General features: G+C 48.4%; 1 protein-coding gene and 1 long non-coding RNA gene across 3 annotated transcripts in view; one reads left to right on the top strand and one right to left on the bottom strand.

Annotated features, from left to right (window-relative positions):
* The window catches only part of LOC310697133, a 237,521-nt gene that overhangs the window by 186,210 nt on the left and 31,796 nt on the right, over nt 1-19,515 (bottom strand). The window lies entirely within an intron of this gene.
* The window catches only part of VLDLR (very low density lipoprotein receptor), a 31,820-nt gene that overhangs the window by 8,618 nt on the left and 3,687 nt on the right, over nt 1-19,515 (top strand). Inside the window, exons 3-16 of one of the 2 annotated variants that reach the window (XM_083483366.1) lie at nt 5,417-5,539; nt 6,177-6,299; nt 8,508-8,888; nt 8,989-9,111; nt 10,080-10,202; nt 10,894-11,013; nt 11,095-11,220; nt 11,599-11,770; nt 13,348-13,572; nt 14,908-15,026; nt 15,414-15,553; nt 16,217-16,358; nt 17,762-17,911; nt 19,023-19,088. In XM_083483366.1, the coding sequence (XP_083339492.1) occupies nt 5,417-5,539; nt 6,177-6,299; nt 8,508-8,888; nt 8,989-9,111; nt 10,080-10,202; nt 10,894-11,013; nt 11,095-11,220; nt 11,599-11,770; nt 13,348-13,572; nt 14,908-15,026; nt 15,414-15,553; nt 16,217-16,358; nt 17,762-17,911; nt 19,023-19,088 (2,133 nt within the window). The remainder of the gene's footprint in view (nt 1-5,416; nt 5,540-6,176; nt 6,300-8,507; nt 8,889-8,988; nt 9,112-10,079; nt 10,203-10,893; nt 11,014-11,094; nt 11,221-11,598; nt 11,771-13,347; nt 13,573-14,907; nt 15,027-15,413; nt 15,554-16,216; nt 16,359-17,761; nt 17,912-19,022; nt 19,089-19,515) is intronic. The other variant, XM_083483365.1, reaches the window with a different exon arrangement.

Below are 19,515 nucleotides of genomic sequence, written 5' to 3'. Positions count from 1 at the left end.
TTGGGGGACTTCAACATCCATGCTGATGCCACTCCCTCCTCACAGGCTCTGGACCTGGTGTCTTCCATGGCGACACTAGGGCTCTCCCAGTTTGTTTCGGGCCCCACACATCAAGCAGGCCACACGCTGGATTTGATCTTTGGCGTCGGTATAGATGTGATCATATCTCCTTCGACGAAGGTGCCATGGTCTGATCACTATGCTCTGAAAGCCAGGATTGACTTTCCACCCCTACCCTGCTTAGGTGGCGAGCCAATTTGGGCTCGCCCGCAGAGGCTGATGGACCCTGAGAGATTCCGCCAAGCCTTGCGGGACCTTGCTCCCCCTGGCGACTCATTGACTGAGCTTGTTGAGGGCTGGAATACCCAGCTCCTGGCAGCCATCGATGAGATCGCACCTAAGCGCCCTCTGCGACCCCGCAGAAACCGGGCTCCCTGGTTTACTGAGGAGCTCAGGAAAATGAAGCGGGACCTCAGACGGCTAGAGCGAGTATGGCGGGGTGCCCGTGACGGAGCCTCAAGAACATCTTATAGGGCTTTTATGAAAACCTACGAGATGGCGGTGAAGGCTGCTAAGAAGTCATACTTCTCGGCCTCCATTGCATCCGCTAGCTCTCGCCCAGCGCAATTATTTAGTATAATCAGGTCTTTAACGTCCCTTGAGGGACAGCCAAATTTAAATAACAAATTGACACACGGCTGTGAGGCATTTGCGAGCTTTTTTGCGGAGAAGGTCTTGTCGCTCCGCCATGACCTCCCTGCCAATTTGGATACAATAAAGGAACTGGAGGCCCCTCGACTGTCCTCGGGTCCAGTATTGGACCACTTCGACCAGATATCCCCAGCCGATGTGGACAGACTCCTCCGAGCTGGAAAGCCCACCACCTGTCCTCTCGACCCGTGCCCGTCTTGGCTGATTAGAGCGTGTCCAGACGAGGTACGGGCCCTCCTGGGGGATATCATCAATTTGTCCCTTGGCACGGGGACATTCCCAGGGGAACTGAAGGAGGCGGTGGTGCGCCCGCTCTTAAAGAAAACATCATTAGATCCTTTAGATCTATCCAATTACCGCCCGGTTTCGAATCTTCCGTTCCTGGGTAAGGTGATTGAGAGAGCGGTTGCTGAACAGCTTGGTAGGTTCCTGGATGAAACATCTGCTTTGGATCCATTCCAGTCCGGCTTCCGTGCTGGCCATGGGACCGAGACGGCTCTGGTCGCCCTAACAGATGACCTTCGTAGACAGCTGGATCGAGGTGGGTCGGGGCTGCTGATTCTTCTAGATCTATCAGCAGCTTTCGACATGGTCGATCACGAACTTCTGGACCACCGCCTTGCCGACGTGGGGATCCAGGGCACAGTCCTCCAATGGCTGCGCTCGTTTCTCTCTGGTCGGGGACAGAGGGTGGCGCTTGGGGGGGAATTGTCATCGCGCCACTCCTTGGTGTGTGGAGTACCCCAGGGTGCGATACTCTCCCCGATGCTTTTTAACATCTTTATGCGCCCCCTCGCCCAGCTTGTTCGGAGTTTTGGGCTGGGTTGTCATCAGTATGCTGATGACACCCAACTCTATCTGTTGATGGATGGCCATCCTGACTCGGCCCCAGACACACTGACCAGATGTTTGGAAGCTGTGGCTGGATGGTTACGTGGGAGCCGGTTGAAGCTAAATCCTTCGAAGACAGAGGTCCTGTGGCTGGGACGGGGCGATATGGGATTGGGGGGGCAACTCCCATCTCTTGCGGGGGTGCAATTAGTGCCAGCACCGTCCGTTAAGAGTTTGGGTGTAATCTTCGACACCTCCCTCTCCATGGAGGCGCAGATTGCAGCTATAACAAAGGCGGCATTTTTCCATCTCCGCCAAGCTAAGCAGTTGGCTCCTTACCTCTCTCGCCCTGACCTAGCCACTGTGATCCATGCGACGGTCACCTCCAGACTGGATTATTGTAACTCGCTCTACGTGGGGCTGCCCTTGAGACTGACCCAGAAACTCCAGCGGGTGCAGAATGCTGCAGCGAGACTCCTTACGGGGTCTTCGCTGCGAGATCACATTCACCCGGTGCTATACCAGCTGCACTGGCTCCCAGTGGAGTACAGGATCAGGTTTAAGGTGCTGGTTTTAACCTTTAAAGCCCTATATGGCCTAGGACCCTCGTACCTACGGGACCGCCTCTCCTGGTATGCCCCCCAGAGAAACCTACGGTCTTCAAATAAAAACACCCTAAAGATCCCAGGCCTCAGAGAGGTTAGGCTGGCCTCAACTAGAGCCAGGGCTTTTTCGGCTGTGGCTCCGATCTGGTGGAACACTCTGTCACAAGAGACCAGGGCCCTGCGGGACTTGACATCCTTCCGCAGGGCCTGCAAGACAGAGCTGTTCCACCAGGCCTTTGGCCAGGGCACAGCCTGACTCCCTCCCTCGGCAATCTTCGCAGAGCTCTGGCCCAATGGTTGCTAGTGGCTTGAATTAATTAATTTTTACAATGAATGATTTTAGAATGTTGTTTATGTTGTACTTTTGTACTGTTTTATTGTTGTTAGCCGCCCTGAGCCTGGCTTCGGCTGGGGAGGGCGGGATACAAATAAAATTTATTATTATTATTATTATTATTCCATTATGATATACTTGCTCATGCACGTCCATGAAATCTTATATCCTTAACAATCCAATTGTAAAACCTTCTTCATCTTATTGCAAGTGACTTTTAAAAGTTATACTGATGTAAAAATCTATACACAAAGCTTAAAAAATATGCATTAAACAGTTGCCCTTTTTAATAATAATTTGTCCTGCACAGTTCAGTAATTTATTTTGCCAGTCTTCTTCTTTTTCTTCTTATCTTCTTTGGCCAGGGGTTCTTCCTTCTATAGGGGCTAGTTCAGGGGTCTGCAACCCGTGGCTCCGGAGCCGCATGTGGCTCTTTTACACCTTTGCCGCGGCTCCGGGGCAGATACTAGCGAGGGGAGGAGGCGCATTGTGTGCCCCGACACTCCCCACTGTGGTGGGCGCTGTACTGGCTGTGACGTTGAATGGGGGCGGTGCGTGCGTTAGTCACGCACTGTCCTGACGTCACCTTCCCGCCCGCTGTCAGATCGGACATTAAGGTAAGAAACAATATATGCAGTGTTATATTTGTTTTAAATGTCGCAATGGTTTTGCGGCTCCCAGTTGTTTTTTCTTCAGAAATGGGTCCAAGTGGCTCTTTTTGTCTTAAAGGTTGCAGACCCCTGGGCTAGTTGGACTTGGCCTGGCATTCAGTCCCACGTATTGGAAGAAAGTCTTTTGCTCAAACAATCCATCAAGTCCTGTACATCTCAGTATCATAACTTCAATTTTTTTTAACAACAATCATTTTCCACATTTCCTTCAAATCTTTATTTGTCTTTTCCCAGGCCCAATTACTTCTGTTTCTTAAGGCTCTGCTCAGAACTCTGTGCTTTGCGCCATCTGACTTAGATCAACCTGAACCTTAAGTGTTGGCTTGTCTGACTCTTCTAAGTTGCTCCCTTGTTTATTTGGTAACGGTCAATACATAGATAAACAACTTGTAGTCTCTTGGAGATTCTGCCATTCTCAGGAGCTTGGATGCCAATAGGCCAAGAGAGGGTCTTCTCTGTGGCAGCCCCTAAGTTGGGGGACTCCCTCCCCACAGAGGTGTATATTGCAACTTCATTATACAGTTTGGGGCAAATGCTGTAGTTGCACCCCTTTCTCCTTTGACACCTGGGAACGTTAGATTTTCAAGACCCTGTTTTTCATGATTGTGTTTTTTAAAACTGTATTTTAAATCATTGCAATCTGCCCTGAGACCTTGGGGTGACGGAGAGGTAGTAAAGTAACAGGCAGTGAAGTGCATGAGCATCCTTTGGTGGTGGCTCGGTCTATGCAATGGCCTTCTTATTGACGGCAGTCATGCTGCGATGTTCACTTCAACACAATATCAAAACTTACTACTTTGCCCAGGGACTTTTATTGCGGTTTTTAACCAACCTTTCATCTACTCTGCTTGTATTCTGTGACCTCCATATGCATTATGATTGATTTTTAGTGTATTGTATACTTGGTTTTATTCATGCCTTTCTTATATCCTGCTCCTAGTATCTGTGTAGATGAAAAGTGCTTTAAAAACAGCTTTTAGTAATACAGTACTCAATTTAGTGTTATATAGAGATGGGGACAATTGCAGTTCTGTCTGCATATTGAAGCGAGTCTTCCTAGTGTGCTCACCTCAGACACCTTGATGTCTACAGATTAGACCACACTGTCCGTGAACCTCTGTGCACAATAGGTCCATGCCTTATTATTAATTTTATTTATTCCCTGCCTGTCTGTCTGGGTTTCCCCAGCCACTCTGGGTGGCTCACAGCATGTACCAAAACATCATAAAACCTCAAATATTTAAAACTTCTCTATGCAGGGCTGCCTTCAGGTGTCTTCTAAACGTCAGGTAGTTGTTTATTTCCTTGACATCTGATGGGAGGGCATTCCACAGGGCGGCCGCCGCCACTGAGAAGGCCCTCTGCCTGGTTCCCTGTAACCTCACTTCTTGCAGTGAGGGAACTGCCAGAAAACTCTTGGGAGAGGACCTTGGGGTCTGGACTGAACGATGGGGTGGAATTGTATGGGGGAAAGATGGCATCACTGTCCATGGCAGCAGCTGTCTTTTCTTCATACAATTCCTTGACTGCATGTTGTGAGAGCATTTTAAAACAAATCTTACAATGCAGCCCCAGAGCTGCTCTAGGCAGCTGTAAAATCTCAAAGGAGAAAAGGGCAGCTCTTGAACCACCTCATCGAAGTGTTGCTTTTGTTTGTTCATAAAACTGGGTGGGATTTTTATTTTTTAGGATTTTCCCTTAAAAAGAAACCTGCCCATGAATTGGAGGAAATGGGGCTGGTTTCATAAAGATATGAACGACACAGGATGGAAATACGATGACTGTCCACCCTGGGGTTGGGAACTGTTGTTGAAAGACCACTTGGGAAACAGAAAATTCCTCCTCCAAATGTTGAAATGGAGCAAGTCTGCATCTCTTGGAGCAACAGGGTGACTATGTCATTCTGCCAAATTGTAGTATAGCTGCACCTCAAAATATCCTGCTAGAGGTTGCTACCACATTTTCTCTGAGGTCCAGCACACACACTTAGCATCCCTACCAAATTTATTCCATACACATCCTTTGGCATTTTGCTTCCTGTATTCTTCGTGTTGAGGAAGTGGCCAGAATCCTAACTAGGGTTTCATAACTGTGCTGTGACTTCTGCAACAGGGTAGCTACAAGGAGCATGAAATCCTGCGCACTGGTCCTGTGGAGGCCACTTGGCACCGTTAGCTGGGCTAGGGCATCTGTTTATTGGAGCAGTTGAAAGCAAGCGATGGTCTTTTCCCTGACAAATTCAGCAAAATGCTACTTCCTTGCAGTGAAGAAGACGTGTGCCGCATCCGATTTCGTGTGCCTAAGTGGGCAGTGTATACCGAACCGATGGCAGTGCGATGGGGACCCCGATTGTGAAGATGCGTCGGACGAGCGATCTGAACTTTGCTGTGAGTAGCCGGGTCCTTAACGCCGCAAGGCAACTGCGCCACCTTCCCTTAAAGCTGGAGCCAAGTTGTGCCCAGGGCAGGCTGCTTCCATGCTTTTTCCATATGGCTGAGACAAAGAACCTCTTGCACGGAAGTCGCAGACATGCTCTTAAGCCGTTGGGCAGGAGACAGGCAGGGGGGAATTCGAATTCAGATCGCCCATGTCTGGCCTACAATCCAAACCTTCATCTACTTTCGCTACAAGGCTAGGCTTCCAAATTTCTGGGGGAAGCCATGCTGGGGCCTTAGCCCCTTTCTCCACAATTAAGTAAAACTTTTTAGCATTAAACCGACCATTTGCTATATATTGGCAAATAACGTGGCATAAGCCAATGCATTATTACCCCCAAATCTATGAAATATTAAAAATGCAAGATTCTCTTCCCCGCTCTCCCCCACAAAAGGTTAAGCTGCTCAGGTCTTGCCTAAGATGCTGAAAGGGAGAATTGGCTTCCCTCTGCAGGATTGGAGATCCCTGAGCAGGGCATAGACCAAGCCTCACTTGACTGGTACCTGCACTGACTTGCATGGGAGCTTTTTCAGTATTCTGGGTATTATTGTTATTATTTTAAGTGAACTCTTGATCACTTCTCAATAGACACAAGGAAGTGTGATATAGGGGAAGTCAGCTGTGGCCCTCAGTCAAGTCGCTGTATCCCCGTGTCCTGGAAATGCGATGGAGAGAGCGACTGCGATGCTGCTGAGGATGAAGACGATTGTGGTAAGTTCCTCAGGGCTGTGTGGGTGACTTAGCCCCATCACGCCCCGTAATTCACAGGAATTGTATTGGTATCCAGCCACGCAAATGCACACTAGAGGCAGTGTTTGCAGCTGATTTAGCATCTTGATATGCAAGCATCAGTTCCTGTATCCAGTTGAGCAAAGCTTCAGTAAAATGGTGGTTGTGGTTTCTCGTCTCTACTTAAAGGTGTGGGAATGTTAAGGAAGGTAGGAGAGGATATATTGTTTTGAGATTATCCCTCCTTACTCACACTAAGCAAACAGCAGAGCACATTCCCTTTGCAACTTGTTGGAGTTGATGATTAATTAGAATCCTTTAATTAAGCAATCCAGTCCGGTTTGTCCAGCCTGGATTGTTCCTGATCAGTTTCCCCTTTTATTTCCCTCTTAAAATAATAATAAATAGGGACACGGGTGGCACTGTGGTCTAAACCACTGAGCCTAGAGCTTGCCGATCAGAAGGTCGCCGGTTCGAATCCCCGCGACTGGACTTAACTGTCAGGGGTCCTTTACCTTTTTAAAATAATAATAACACAACACAGTCTTCTTTAAAAGTAAGAATAAAGTTTTACTCACATTCCGTTCCCAGCAGTAATCTAAAGGCAGGCTTTATCTTGTGGTTACAGTGAAAAGAAGTCTGAGCTACGTCTCAGACTTTCTGCTTGTGAGCTCCATCCTCTGTGAAGATTGAGCCATGCGCTGGCTAAGAGCCAGGAGAGCAAGAGACGAAGAGAGAGATGGTTGTGTGGGCAGCCCTTTGATCTGGTCAGCTAGGGTCACCTCCATCTACCTGGTCATACACAGGGGGAGGAAGCTCCAGAGCAGGTATGACAGGAAGTCCTTCCTGTCTGGAGCCACATTCCCCTATGTGTCCATTCTAGGCAACGGGAAAATGTTGTACTTGGCTGCTCTTGTAATAATACATCTCACAAAAGGGACTTGAGCAAATCCCCCAGTAACATTTTCCAGGGGTAGTTGAGTCGGGCTGTGAACAGCCCCCAGACCTGCCCCATGGCCTCCAGTCTTGGGAGCACTGGATTCACTCTGCCTGAGGACCACCCCCAGCCCACCTTGGACCTGTTCCTAAATAGGTGCAAGGCAGGCCAGGGGCTGGGGGAAGAGACCTCCAACTCTGCCACCTCCCCTCGGATCACCCTCTCATGTCCACAGTTGAGCAAAGGAGGCAATCTGGGTGGAAGGATGGTGCTCTGCAGGACTTGTCACCCTCACATTGCCCACACGCCAGCTTTTGAGTGGAGAAGGGCATCAGGCAGGCAAGCAGGTTTTCCCTCCTTCCTGCCTCTCCTTCCTGCCCCCTGACAACCGTGGATCATTCTGGGCCATCCCGTCAGACCTGTCATGATCTGTGGCTGCCTGAACCCAACTCATCCAATGCCAGAGTCCCTGGGAATAGGCCCAGTTTGACTCACACCTCAGCTGAATCCAGGGTGCTCAGCCCTGGTTTGAATCTCAGGCAGGGATGCCACTTGTTCAAAGCAGCAAACTGTAAATACCAAGAAGAAACAACGATCTAAATTAAAATCTCTGCATTTGCAAACTGCCATTTTATATTAAAACATGTAGATGGCAACTTCAGGACTGCAGTGAAGATAGGAGATGTTTTTCTTTCAGCATGAATTTTGCTATTCACCAATTGCTTAAGTTTCAAAATGTAGCCTTAATAAATAAGTCGGTTGCTACAGTACTAAAATGCTCATTAATTTAGGTCCTAGATGAAGTGGAAACTTAACTGTTAAACCCATCCTGCTAGTGCTAAATACAGTTGTACCTTGGAAGATGAACGGAATCTGTTCTGGAAGTCCATTCGCCTGCCAAAACGTTTGGAAACCAAAGTGCGGCTTCAGATTGGCTGCAGAAAGGTCCTGCAGCCAATTGGAAGCCGCATCAGATGTTCGGCTTCCAAAAATAGTTCGCAAACCAGAACAGTCACTTCCAGGTTTGCGGTGTTCAGGAGCCAAAACGTTGGAGAACTAAGCTGTTCGAAAATCAAGGTATGACTGTATACTACAGTGTAAATCAAAACATGTACTAGAGTTCCCATGGTGTGCAAAATTAACCTGAACAGCGTAATATTTCGGTGTTTGGCAGTTCCCCACGGTGACTTCCTGTCAAGCGGCAGTCCCCAGCAAATAAAATTAAAAGCCATGTTGTGTCGTCTTCCCCTTAGCCAACATAACTTGCAACCCAGAAGAGTTCACGTGTTCCAACGGCCAGTGCATCTCCAAAGACTTCGCTTGCAACGGGCACGAAGACTGCAGCGACGGCAGCGATGAGGTCGGCTGCGCGGCGCCCACTTGTCGGGTCGGCGAGTTCCAGTGCAAAAGCGAGAGCGACACTTGCATCCCAGTGAACTGGGTGTGCGATGGCGAACCAGACTGTACTGACTGGTCAGACGAGTCTTCGGAGCAGTGCGGCCACCAGCCGGTCCGGACTGTGAAATGCGGGGAGAGCGAAATGCTTTGTGACTCGGGAGACGAGTGTTTCCACAAAAAGTGGCGCTGCGACGGTGACACGGACTGCAAAGACGGCAGCGATGAGATCAACTGCTGTAAGTAGCAGGCCGTTGGTCCGCGGACGGCAGAAAGTAGCTCCTGGGCTCCTTCAGCTGTAAGCTGCGTTCTTGAACACCCTCTTCCCCCCCCCCCCAGCTTTCCAGACATGCAGACCCGACCAGTTCAGATGTGATGATGGGAACTGCGTCCATGGAACCAGGCAGTGCAATGGTGTGAGGGACTGCATAGATGGATCAGATGAAGTGAACTGCCAAGTAGGTACGTGGGGAGCGTCACGGAGCAGGGAAGATGATGGGCTGAGACCTGAAACCTCAAGAAACGCTACGCAAAATGCAATCTGAAATGAACGTGGTGATGGCTCTGGTGACCTTCCTATTGAAGGCTCTTGCAGGCCCGTAAAGGTAAAGGGACCCCTGACCATTAGGTCCCGTTGTGGCCGACTCTGGGGTTGCGACGCTCATCTCGCTTTATTGGCCGAGGGAGCCTGCATTCAGCTTCCGGGTCATGTGGCCAGCATGACTAAGCTGCTTCTGGCGAACCAGAGCAGTGCACGGAAATGCCGTTTACCTTCCCGCCGGAGCAGTACCTATTTATCTACTTGCACTTTGATGTGCTTTCGAACTGCTAGGTTGGCAGGAGCTGGGACCGAGCAACAGGAGCTCACCCTGTTACGGGGATTTGAATTGCTGACGTTCTGATCAGCAAGTCCTAGGCTCTGTGGTTTAACCCACAGCAGTGTCGTAGCGTGGGTTGTCAGCACCCGGGGCAAAGTAAGTAATTTGCGCCCCCTAACCCGTGGATTTGCGCCCCCTAACCCGTGGATTTGCGCCCCCTAACCCGTGGATTTGCGCCCCCTAACCCTAACCCCCAGATGTTGCACCCGGTGCGGCTGGCCCCCCCTGCACCCCCCACGCTACGCCACTGACCCACAGCACCACCCGCGTCCTTAGTTGCATGCCCATATAGTGCCTCAATATCATCAAAGGGCAGTATCTCGACATTTAATTAAAAGGGGGGGCTTAAGGTGTTGCTGCTCATATTTTTATTAGTCTAGATGTCATGTGGTTTTTAAGTGCTTCTGCATAGTATAAGCAATCGTGGGAAGGTGGCATACTTTAAATGGTAGAATATGTATTAAGGCGACACCCATAACAGTTTGTTGACAACAGCCACAGCATTTTGAGCTTGGGACGACAGCTGTTTAATCTCTTCTCTGTGACCTCCAGTGAATCAGTGCACCGGACCTGGCAAGTTCAGGTGTAGAAGTGGCGAGTGCATCGAGTCCAGCAAAGTTTGCAACCAGAAGCAGGACTGCAAAGACTGGAGCGATGAACCTCTCAAAGAATGCAGTAAGTTGGAGGTAGCGTAGCGTGGATTGTTGGCACCCGGGACACTTGAATAGGTCTGTGTCTTCTTAGATCTATCAAACAAACAAACAAACCACCTTCCTTTCAAGCTTGGAACTTTAAACGTAGCTGAACCACATTCAACAGCAACATGTGTTCTGTGTCCTTTTTGAAGCCAGCAAGGCAATGCTCCTTGCTACCTGTAAAGCAATTTCTCCACGAGTAAAGCAATTTCTCCACTAGAGCAGTCAAGTGTCACACGGCTCTAATGGGTCATGTGCTAATTCAACAGCTTGGCCTCCAATTCTCTCTGTGTTGCAACAGACATCTCTAGAAGGTTTAGGGAGGTATTGCATCAGCATCAGGGAAGGTATTGCTTCTAAGCCAGGGGTCAGCAAACTTTTTCAGCAGGGGGCCGGTCCACTGTCCCTCAAACCTTGTGGGGGCTGGACTATATTTTGGGGGGAAAATATGAATGAATTCCTATGCCCCACAAATAACCCAGAGATGCATTTTAAATAAAAGGACACATTCTACTCATGTAAAAACATGCTGATTCCTGGACCATCCACAAGCCGGATTTAGAAGGTGATTGGGCCAGATTTGGCCCCCAGGCCTTAGTTTGCCTACCCATGTTCTAAGCACATGAAGCAAATCTCACAAATGACTGAGTGGCCCTTCTCATTCCTTCCAGATGTCAACGAGTGCCTCGTGAACAACGGAGGCTGCTCTCATATCTGCAGGGACCTGGTTATAGGCTATGAATGTGATTGTCCTGCTGGTTTTGAGTTGATAGACAGAAAAACATGCGGAGGTGAGCATTCTGTGGCAAGATGGTATTCCTGAAACCTGCATTCCTATCGTAGTGCAATGCTAAGTAGCTTTTCTCTTCCAGACATCGATGAATGCCTGAACCCAGGTATCTGCAGCCAAATCTGCATCAATACAAAGTTGGGGTACAAATGCGAATGTAGCCGGGGCTACCGGATGGACCCACAAACTCTAGTATGTAAGGCAATCGGTAAGCAGCTTGAGGGGTTCTGGCACTAAGCAACTCTTCATTCTGGTGTCCATAATTTTCCTCTTGAGGATGTAAAACAATCGCGAACTCCTTGCGTCCCAGAGAGATGAATGAAAGTTGTCCACCTTGCAAAATGTCCCAGGAGGACTACTGTAATTGACACTGGGTCCCCTGGTTGCCTCTGAAGCCGAATCAGTTGGGATCTGAATTCCTGAAATGCATAATGGGAATGAAGAGTCATGAATGGCTGAGCAGAACCTGCAGATGGGGGGGGGGGAAAGGTCCAGGGAGGAACTTGCTTGAAAGTGGGCGCTCAGAGTGAAAACCTATTTCTGCACCATCTGGCTGCACACTTCACCTATTAATCTATAATTTCAGGTGGAGAACCAAGCCTGCTTTTTACGAATCGCTGGAACATCAGGCAGTTTGCCCTGGAAAGGCAGGACTATACCCAGCTCATTGGAGACTTGAGGAACGTGGTGGCTTTGGATGCGGACATGGCTGAGCATGCCATCTTTTGGGCGGACATTGGCCCAAATGCTCTCCTCAGGTAAGCTTTTTTCATGCAGGTGATGGAACTGCAGAGCTGCTTGCACACCTACCTAAAGAGTAGCAACTTTTGACTTGGCTGACTTGCAGTAGATCACCAGTAGTCTCCCCTTAAGACTATGCAGCTCATTTTTTGGGGGAAGACAATGTCTTGTACCCTACTCTCGGCCTCAGCTTGATAATGGATAATCAACAGTGTGGGCCTTTCAGGTCACCTGACACACAGGTCCAGCTGAAGAACAGACCCTTGGATTTCTTTTGGGGGAAGTATAGAGGAATAGAATAATAGAATTAGAGTTGGAGAGGGACCCTGAGGATTGCCTGGTCCCCCCCCCCCGCGCCCTGCAACCTTGATGTTATCAGCACCAGGCCCTAAACAACTAAGCTCTCCAGTGCTGGCTGCTACCATAAAGCACAATCTACTAAAAAGCACTCTGCAAAATGTTGTGCTTGGAGAGAACCTTCTAATAATGAGGGCTAATAAAGGTGTTGAGCTACTATACCTGTACAGTGGTACCTTGGTTCCCAAACACCTTGGTACTCAAACAACTTGGAACCCAAACACTGCGAACCCGGAAGTAAGTGTTCCAGTTTGCAAACTTTTTTTGGAAGCTGAACGTGCTCCATTTTGAGTGTTATGCTTCCAATTTGGGTTCCACACTTCCATTTTGAGTGTTACGCTGAGGTCTGTCTCTCTTTGCAATTTATTTTACTTTTTTGACTCTTTTTGTTTTGTTTTTGTGACTGTGTGGAACTCAGTTCAGCTACTGATTGATTGATTGATTGATTGATTGATTGATTGATTGTGTGACTACAGTACATTGTTCATTGCTTTCATTTTATGGATCAATGGTCTCATTAGAATCAGTGGTTCTCAACCTGTGAGTCTCCAGATGGTGTTGGACTACAACTCCCATCATCCCTGAGCTCTGGCCTTGCTAGCAAGACGTCACTAACACAGTTGAGTTTCAAATGCAGCTGAGCAGATACGTGAGCAAACTAAAAGTCCTGGGCACCTGCTTTTGCTTGGTACCAGGCACACAGACCCGGGAGGGAAGCCCAGCTGAAACCTGACTGTGTGTGACTGCCAAAACATACTAGCAAGTTTGATGGCCAAAATCAGTTTCCTTAGATGGGTGGCCTTGGGGTGTTAAGTAGCCACCATCTCAGAGTCTCAACTTGTAGATCAGGGGGTTAGTAATCCAGCCAATGGGCCAAAGGTGCCTCCAGCCCTGGGAATTCTCCTCAGGCCATGTTTCTGATCTGCATCCTTCACAGCTTCTCCTTAGCTTGAATGTATTGTAGAACTGGGCTGCCTCTCGCTTGACTTGGTGGAAAATGTGTTGTGTGAGGATCTCCAGCTTTTGTATGGTTGGAAATTAGCTGATTTCACATGGGAACGTTCCCTGCATGTAGCTCCCAGTAGGTTCGCCATGAGGAAAATGTACCCCTTAAGCTGCAAGCTTGTTCTAGCTAAATCTGAGTCTAGGATTAACTTGGAGCCCCACACACTGGGTTTGCAGCAGTCTGTGCAGTGTATCCATTGGGGACTTGACTTAATGAGATCTTTCTTCCCAGCACCTCAATCACTTCTAATAACAAGCCGCTACAGCACCGCCGGATCATAGAGAATGTGCAGAATCCTGCAGGAATTGCTTTTGACTGGATATACAAGAACATCTACTGGACGGATTCTTCTCTCAAGTCCATTTCTGTGGCCAGCCTGAACGGTGCTAAAAGGAAGGTTCTCTTCAACACGGACTTAAAAGAGCCCGCCTCTCTTGCTGTGGATCCCCTTACTGGGTAAACAATGTTGAGGTGTCTGAGATCATCTTAACTGAATAAACCTTGATGATTTTTGAGGCTCTCTCTTATAACCTATCCTCACAAGGGTGGAGCACTCCAAGACGTGTAGCAGCACTTGCAGGAGAGAGAGAGAGGAAACCCGCAATTTGAGAGAACATTATTGAGGATTCCATTGGGGAATCCAGAAAAGACAGCAATAACTTGCTTCATAAACTTTTATATCTTTGCCCAATGTAAGCACATCTATGTTGAAGAGACAGGAAGTGGTACTGGAAGAATTGCTAGTAACTTAATGCCAGAGTAGCTGCCCACGATACTTACCCAGGCATAGGCAAACTCCGGCCCTCCAGAATTTTTTTGGACTACAATTCCCATCATCCCTGACCACTGGTCCTGTTAGCTAGGGATGATGGGAATTGTAGTCCAAAACATCTGGAGGGCCGGAGTTTGCCTATGCCTGTATTTGCCCACCCCGGTTGATAAGGGACTGTCTTCTAGGCTTGATCTATATGCATTGTGCATTTGCACAACGAAAGAATGACCCTGAGGGAAGACACCCGTCCTTTCTGTAACTTGGTACAAACAGGAACTAGGGCTGGGCGATACCTGCTTTCCAACCCTGTAATAGATCACCAGCTAAACTTTGCGATGTGGCAGTATATTACGATGTTGGAAGGGAGGAAGAAAGCAGTTGCCGGCTGAGGAGACGATGGACGTCACCATGTGTAGCTTCTGCCTCTTGCTGGTGAGGCTGGGCGTGTGGTGCTGCCCCAGGCAGAGGGCATCAGCTGGGGCACTGCTGGGCACTGTGGAGCCACTGACCTCCCTGGATGGAACCGCCAGCCATGGCTCGCTCTGACCGGAGTCTCTCTTGGCCACCAGAAGGGCACCATTCCACTCGGCACAAGGAGGGGTGGAGGGAGGAGGCAGCCTGCTAGCACTCCCACAGCCAGGGAAAGGAACAAAGGCATGGGTGGCAGGCAGGAAAGTCCCACTCGCAAGGCGGGTGGCTGGGCTGAGGAGGGAGGGGGTGGACCAGGCGACCCGATTGCAGGGTGCGAGGCTCACTGCAAGTGAGGTGAGCGGGGATTTGTGATCCGTTGCCTGATCAGAAATTCCAAACTTGTTCTTGCAATTTTTAACTTTAAACCGGTTTTAGACAAGACATTGCCTGGGCCTGCCATGAACTGATGCATAGAAAGGCCCATTAGCCAAACCAGCCAAAGTTTTGAGGCGAAACTCTAGTGAGTGCAACTGCTGAGGAAGAAACATGCAAAATGATCTAGGCAGCCGAGTCGACTCCTGACAGTTTTTACCTGGTTTCTCTTACAGCTTCATGTATTGGTCTGATTGGGGTGAACCAGCCAAAATTGAGAAAGCAGGGATGAATGGACTTGACAGGCAACAACTTGTGACAACAGATATTGAGAGGCCTAATGGGATTGCACTAGGTATATAAATGTTCTTCCTACCGTGCTGGAATTCCTTGTTGAAGGAATTCTTGGAGTTGGATTAATTGGGATGAGTGCCTTAAGGGTGTGAAAGCAAGTAGTCTTCTGGGATGAACTGCTTTGGGCCAGAACATGATGAGACCTTTCCCCACCCCAAATCAAGCCAATACCCAGCCTTGGGGGTATTTGACATGCTTCCATGGCTTCTCTCTATGATCATTGCCATTGACTTCAGAATCCTGTAACCTGCATTTTGTGGTGCCTTAATTACCCATTGCATAGCCAAGGACGCTACTGCAAAACTTCCTTAGAAAATCTAGGCTAAGAAGTGCATTTAGGCAAGCTCCTGTCAAAACTTGGCTGCATTCTGAGATGTTTTCTCTTCAGATCGTGTGAAGAATCGCCTCTACTGGGTTGATTCTAAGCTGCACAAGCTGTCCAGTGTCGATCTGAATGGGCACGACCGAAGGATCGTGTTGGAATCCCATGAATTCCTTGCTCATCCCCTTGCTCTGACGATATTTGAGGTAAGAAGCAACGTCTCAGTGAGAGGCAGTGTGGCTTAATGGGTAGAGTGTCAGGTTGTGAACCTGGGAGACCCAGGGTTCAAATTCCCACTAAGCCATGAGGCTCGCCGGCTGAGCTTGGGCCAGTCAGTCACTCAGTCTAACCAACCTCACAGGGCTGTTGCGAGGATGAACTGGGGAGGGGAAAGAACCATGTACACCACATTGAGCTTCTTGGAAGAAAAGGTGGTCTGTGAATGTGAGAAATAAATTAGCAAGCTAAGAGTGGTGACAAGTCATTTGAGTTGCAGAAAGGCAACTTCCGTGATAAGGGAGCTGGGCCAGGTGGCTAGTGAACTAAATTGCTGCTGAAAGGTTGCTCCATTTACCGTATTTTTTGCACCATAACACTCACTTTTTTCCTCCTAAAAAGTAAGGGGAAATGTCTGTGCGTGTTATGGAGGGAATGCCTACGGGTGGCATGCCTACGGATTTTCCTCCTCTAAAAACTATGTGCGTGTTATGGTCAGGTGTGTGTTATAGAGCGAAAAATATGGTAACTTGACTCGTGGAATTTGATGGAAAACATGTCTGGTCCTCACTTGCATTCTTTTTAACTACAGCAGCTCAAAGAATAATCCTTCAGTCTGATATAACCACCTTCCCCCCCCCCCCCCCCACCAGGACACCATTTACTGGACGGATGGTGAAAACGAAGCTGTGTACGGTGCGAATAAGTTTACGGGCGCTGAGCTGGAAACCGTAGTCAACAACTTGTATGATGCTCGGGACATCATTGTGTATCATGAACTTGTACAGCAATCAGGTAACAGGAGTCGTCAGGTGCAGCGCAAGAAAGCTCTCAAGAAGCTTTCCGGGCCAATTTTTATATGCCAGCTGAGAACTTCTCTTCCACCAGGTCTAGGCAGGCAATTTAAGGGTACATCTCCCACAGGACATTGCAGCCAGTTGGACTTGATCAGGCATCTTCAAACTCAGCCCTCCAGCTGTTTGGGGACTACAATTCCCATCATCCCTACCACTGGTCCTGTTAGCTAGGGAAGATGGGAGTTGTAGTCCCAAAACAGCTGGAGGGCCGAGTTTGGGAATGCCTAGACTAGATGATCCCTTCGCTTCCATTGCTTACTACTTGTTTTTAAGTTTTTTCTAATCTTCATGGTTTTATATTGTTGTAAACTGCTGTGATATATATTTATGGTAGGTAAAGGTAAAGGGGCCCCTGACCATTAGGTCCAGTCGTGACCGACCCTGGGGTTGAGGTGCTCATCTCGCTTTATTGAGAGCCAGTGTGGTGTAGTGGTTAAGTGTAGTGTAGTGGTCACGTAATCTGGGGAACCGGGTTCGCGTCTCCGCTCCTCCACATGCAGCTGCTGGGTGACCTTGGGCTAGTCACCCTTCTCTGAAGTCTCTCAGCCCCACTCACCTCACAGAGTGTTTGTTGTGGGGGAGGAAGGGGAAAGGAGATTGTTAGCCGCTTTGAGACTCCTGAAGGGGAGTGAAAGGCGGGATATCAAATCCAAACTCTTCTTCTTCTTCTTCTATTGGCCGAGGGAGCCAGCATACAGCTTCCAGGTCATGTGGCCAGCATGACTAAGCTGCTTCTGGTGAATCAGAGCAGCGCACGGAAACGCCGTTTACCTTCCCGCTGGAGTGGTACCTATTTATCTACTTGCACTTTGACGTGCTTTTGAACTGCTAGGTTGGCAGGAGCAGGGACCGAGCAATGGGAGCTCACCCCGTCGCGGGGATTCGAACCACCGACCCTCTGATCGGCAAGTCCTAGGCTCTGTGTTTTAACCCACAGCGCCACCCGCGTCCCGTGTATTTATGCTACAGTGGTATAAAAATACTTTCAGAAATGAATCTGTTTAAAGTTGCCACAGTTCATCTGAGAGGGAAGTGAATGGTTGGCCCAAATTCTGCCTTCAGTCATCCAAGTTCTGACTGTAACTTGCTCTCAGTCCATGGTTTACTTTGGCAACAGTCAAGGGACAAATAGCATCCTATGCTAGAAAGACTCCCTGTTCTCGCATTTTCTCTTAGAAGACACTCCCATTATAGGAAGATGAACACCATGTTGAGTATAGCCTTGACTGCAAGCCAAAAGTTGTGATGGCTCACCTAGAAAACTGATCACAGCCTTTGCCGTCTTGATGGAAGTTTAAGTTCTGATACGAGATGAACATGCTTGGAAACTTCTCTCCGCAGGAAAGAACTGGTGTGAAGATGAGAACATGACAAATGGAGGCTGCGAATATCTGTGCTTGCCTGCTCCCCAGATCAATGACCGTTCGCCAAAGTATACTTGCATTTGTCCCGATGGCGACACGTTGCAAGATAACGGCTTCAGATGCAGAGGTACACTTGCATGCTCCTTGGAGTTGCGTCTCGTGAGTCTTTGCCCCGTCCATCTTGTGCATTAATACTGTCCAAAATGCTTTGATGTGGTCATTCAGTGGCATATTCTGGCTGGCATCTACATGCTCATGGATTTCACAAGCTATAGTAGGCATCTGTTAAATTCAGATGTCGCCCTGATAATAATTGCAGTAATGCATTGTGAGCTTGCCTCAATCTCCCTTTCTGCCACGAATTTGAGACGGCATTGGACAAAAGATAATCTCTGCAGTGGGATGTATGCTGACATACGACCTACAGGGAGGCAAAGTGCCTTGAAAAAGCAAGCTCTGTTAATCCAGAATGCTAGTTCTAGGTGGGAAAGGTTTGCTAGTTGAAGTATGAAACCTCACATATCAACCTACTATAGCATCTCTTGGAGTGTTGGATAATTGGCATTCCTAAGAGCAATGTGTTCAACTGGTCCTGCAGCTTGTTTCTAAGCATAACATAGCTCAGACTTCAGCCTTGGCTTTTATTTTCCAGCATAGTTTTGAAATACATTTGACCTCTAGAGCCAGTGTGGTGTAGTGGTTAAGAGCGGTAGTTTCGTAATCTGGGGAACCGGGTTCGCGTCTCCGCTCCTCCACATGCAGCTGCTGGGTGACCTTGGGCCAGTCACACTTCTTTGAAGTCTCTCAGCCCCACTCACCTCAGAGTGTTTGTTGTGGGGGAGGAAGGGAAAGGAGAATGTTAGCCGCTTTGAGACTCCTTAAAGGGAGTGAAAGGCAGGATATCAAATCCAAACTCCTCCTCCTCCTCTTCTTCTTCTTCTTCTTCTTCTTCTTCTTCTCCTCCTCCTCCTCCTCCTCCTCTTATTTTAAAAATGCAAAAAATTTAAAATGGCTTAATTGGCCAAGAGCTAGATAACTTGAGCCTGACTTTCTAAGCATTTAAGAGCTGATCTGATGACAGATCTACTGCGTTACGAAGCTGCAGCAGACGGCTGACATCTTGCAATCCACAGCTAATTTGAGACATGCATGAACATGCTCATCTGTAGATGTGCCACCTCCACAGAACAAGGACCCAGTCAATCCTGGGCTTCAAAGTTGCTGATCTATAATTTCAGGTACAGGAGCTGCTGAGGCAAAAGAGAACAGCAGAACAGAAAAACCACCTGGACCACTTTCTGGAGGTATTGGTCCTAATGCAGCGTGCTGGTGGTGGAGCAGAATAAGCGAAGGATCACACCACTTCTGCTCAGCGCAAGGGGGGGGGGAGCACAGAGGTCTTTTTGCAGACCTTGCGTGTTTGGGTTATTCCAAGGAACACTGGGCTAAGCTCAGGGCCGGATTTAGGTTTGATGAGGCCCTAAGCTCCTGAAGGTAATGGGGGCCCCCTTTATATGTCCAGCTGTCCTTTGTCCACAACAAATTGTCGCTGTTTTTTGTGTTGAATATATGCTATATGGTAATTTATGGACCTCATAGGTATCTCAAGCCATTTGCACATAGCAAAATATGTATGTTATCAAAGTAATTGAACTGAAATACAATTAAGAAGTATATTAATAGTGAAATACAATTAAGAAGGGTTTCGGCAGTCGTGCATGCACAGAAGCG

The sequence above is a fragment of the Podarcis liolepis genome (genome assembly GCF_965112155.1).
Source record: "Podarcis liolepis genome assembly, chromosome: 17".
NCBI lineage: Eukaryota > Metazoa > Chordata > Lepidosauria > Squamata > Lacertidae > Podarcis > Podarcis liolepis.
This window is presented reverse-complemented; position numbering and strand designations above follow the sequence as displayed.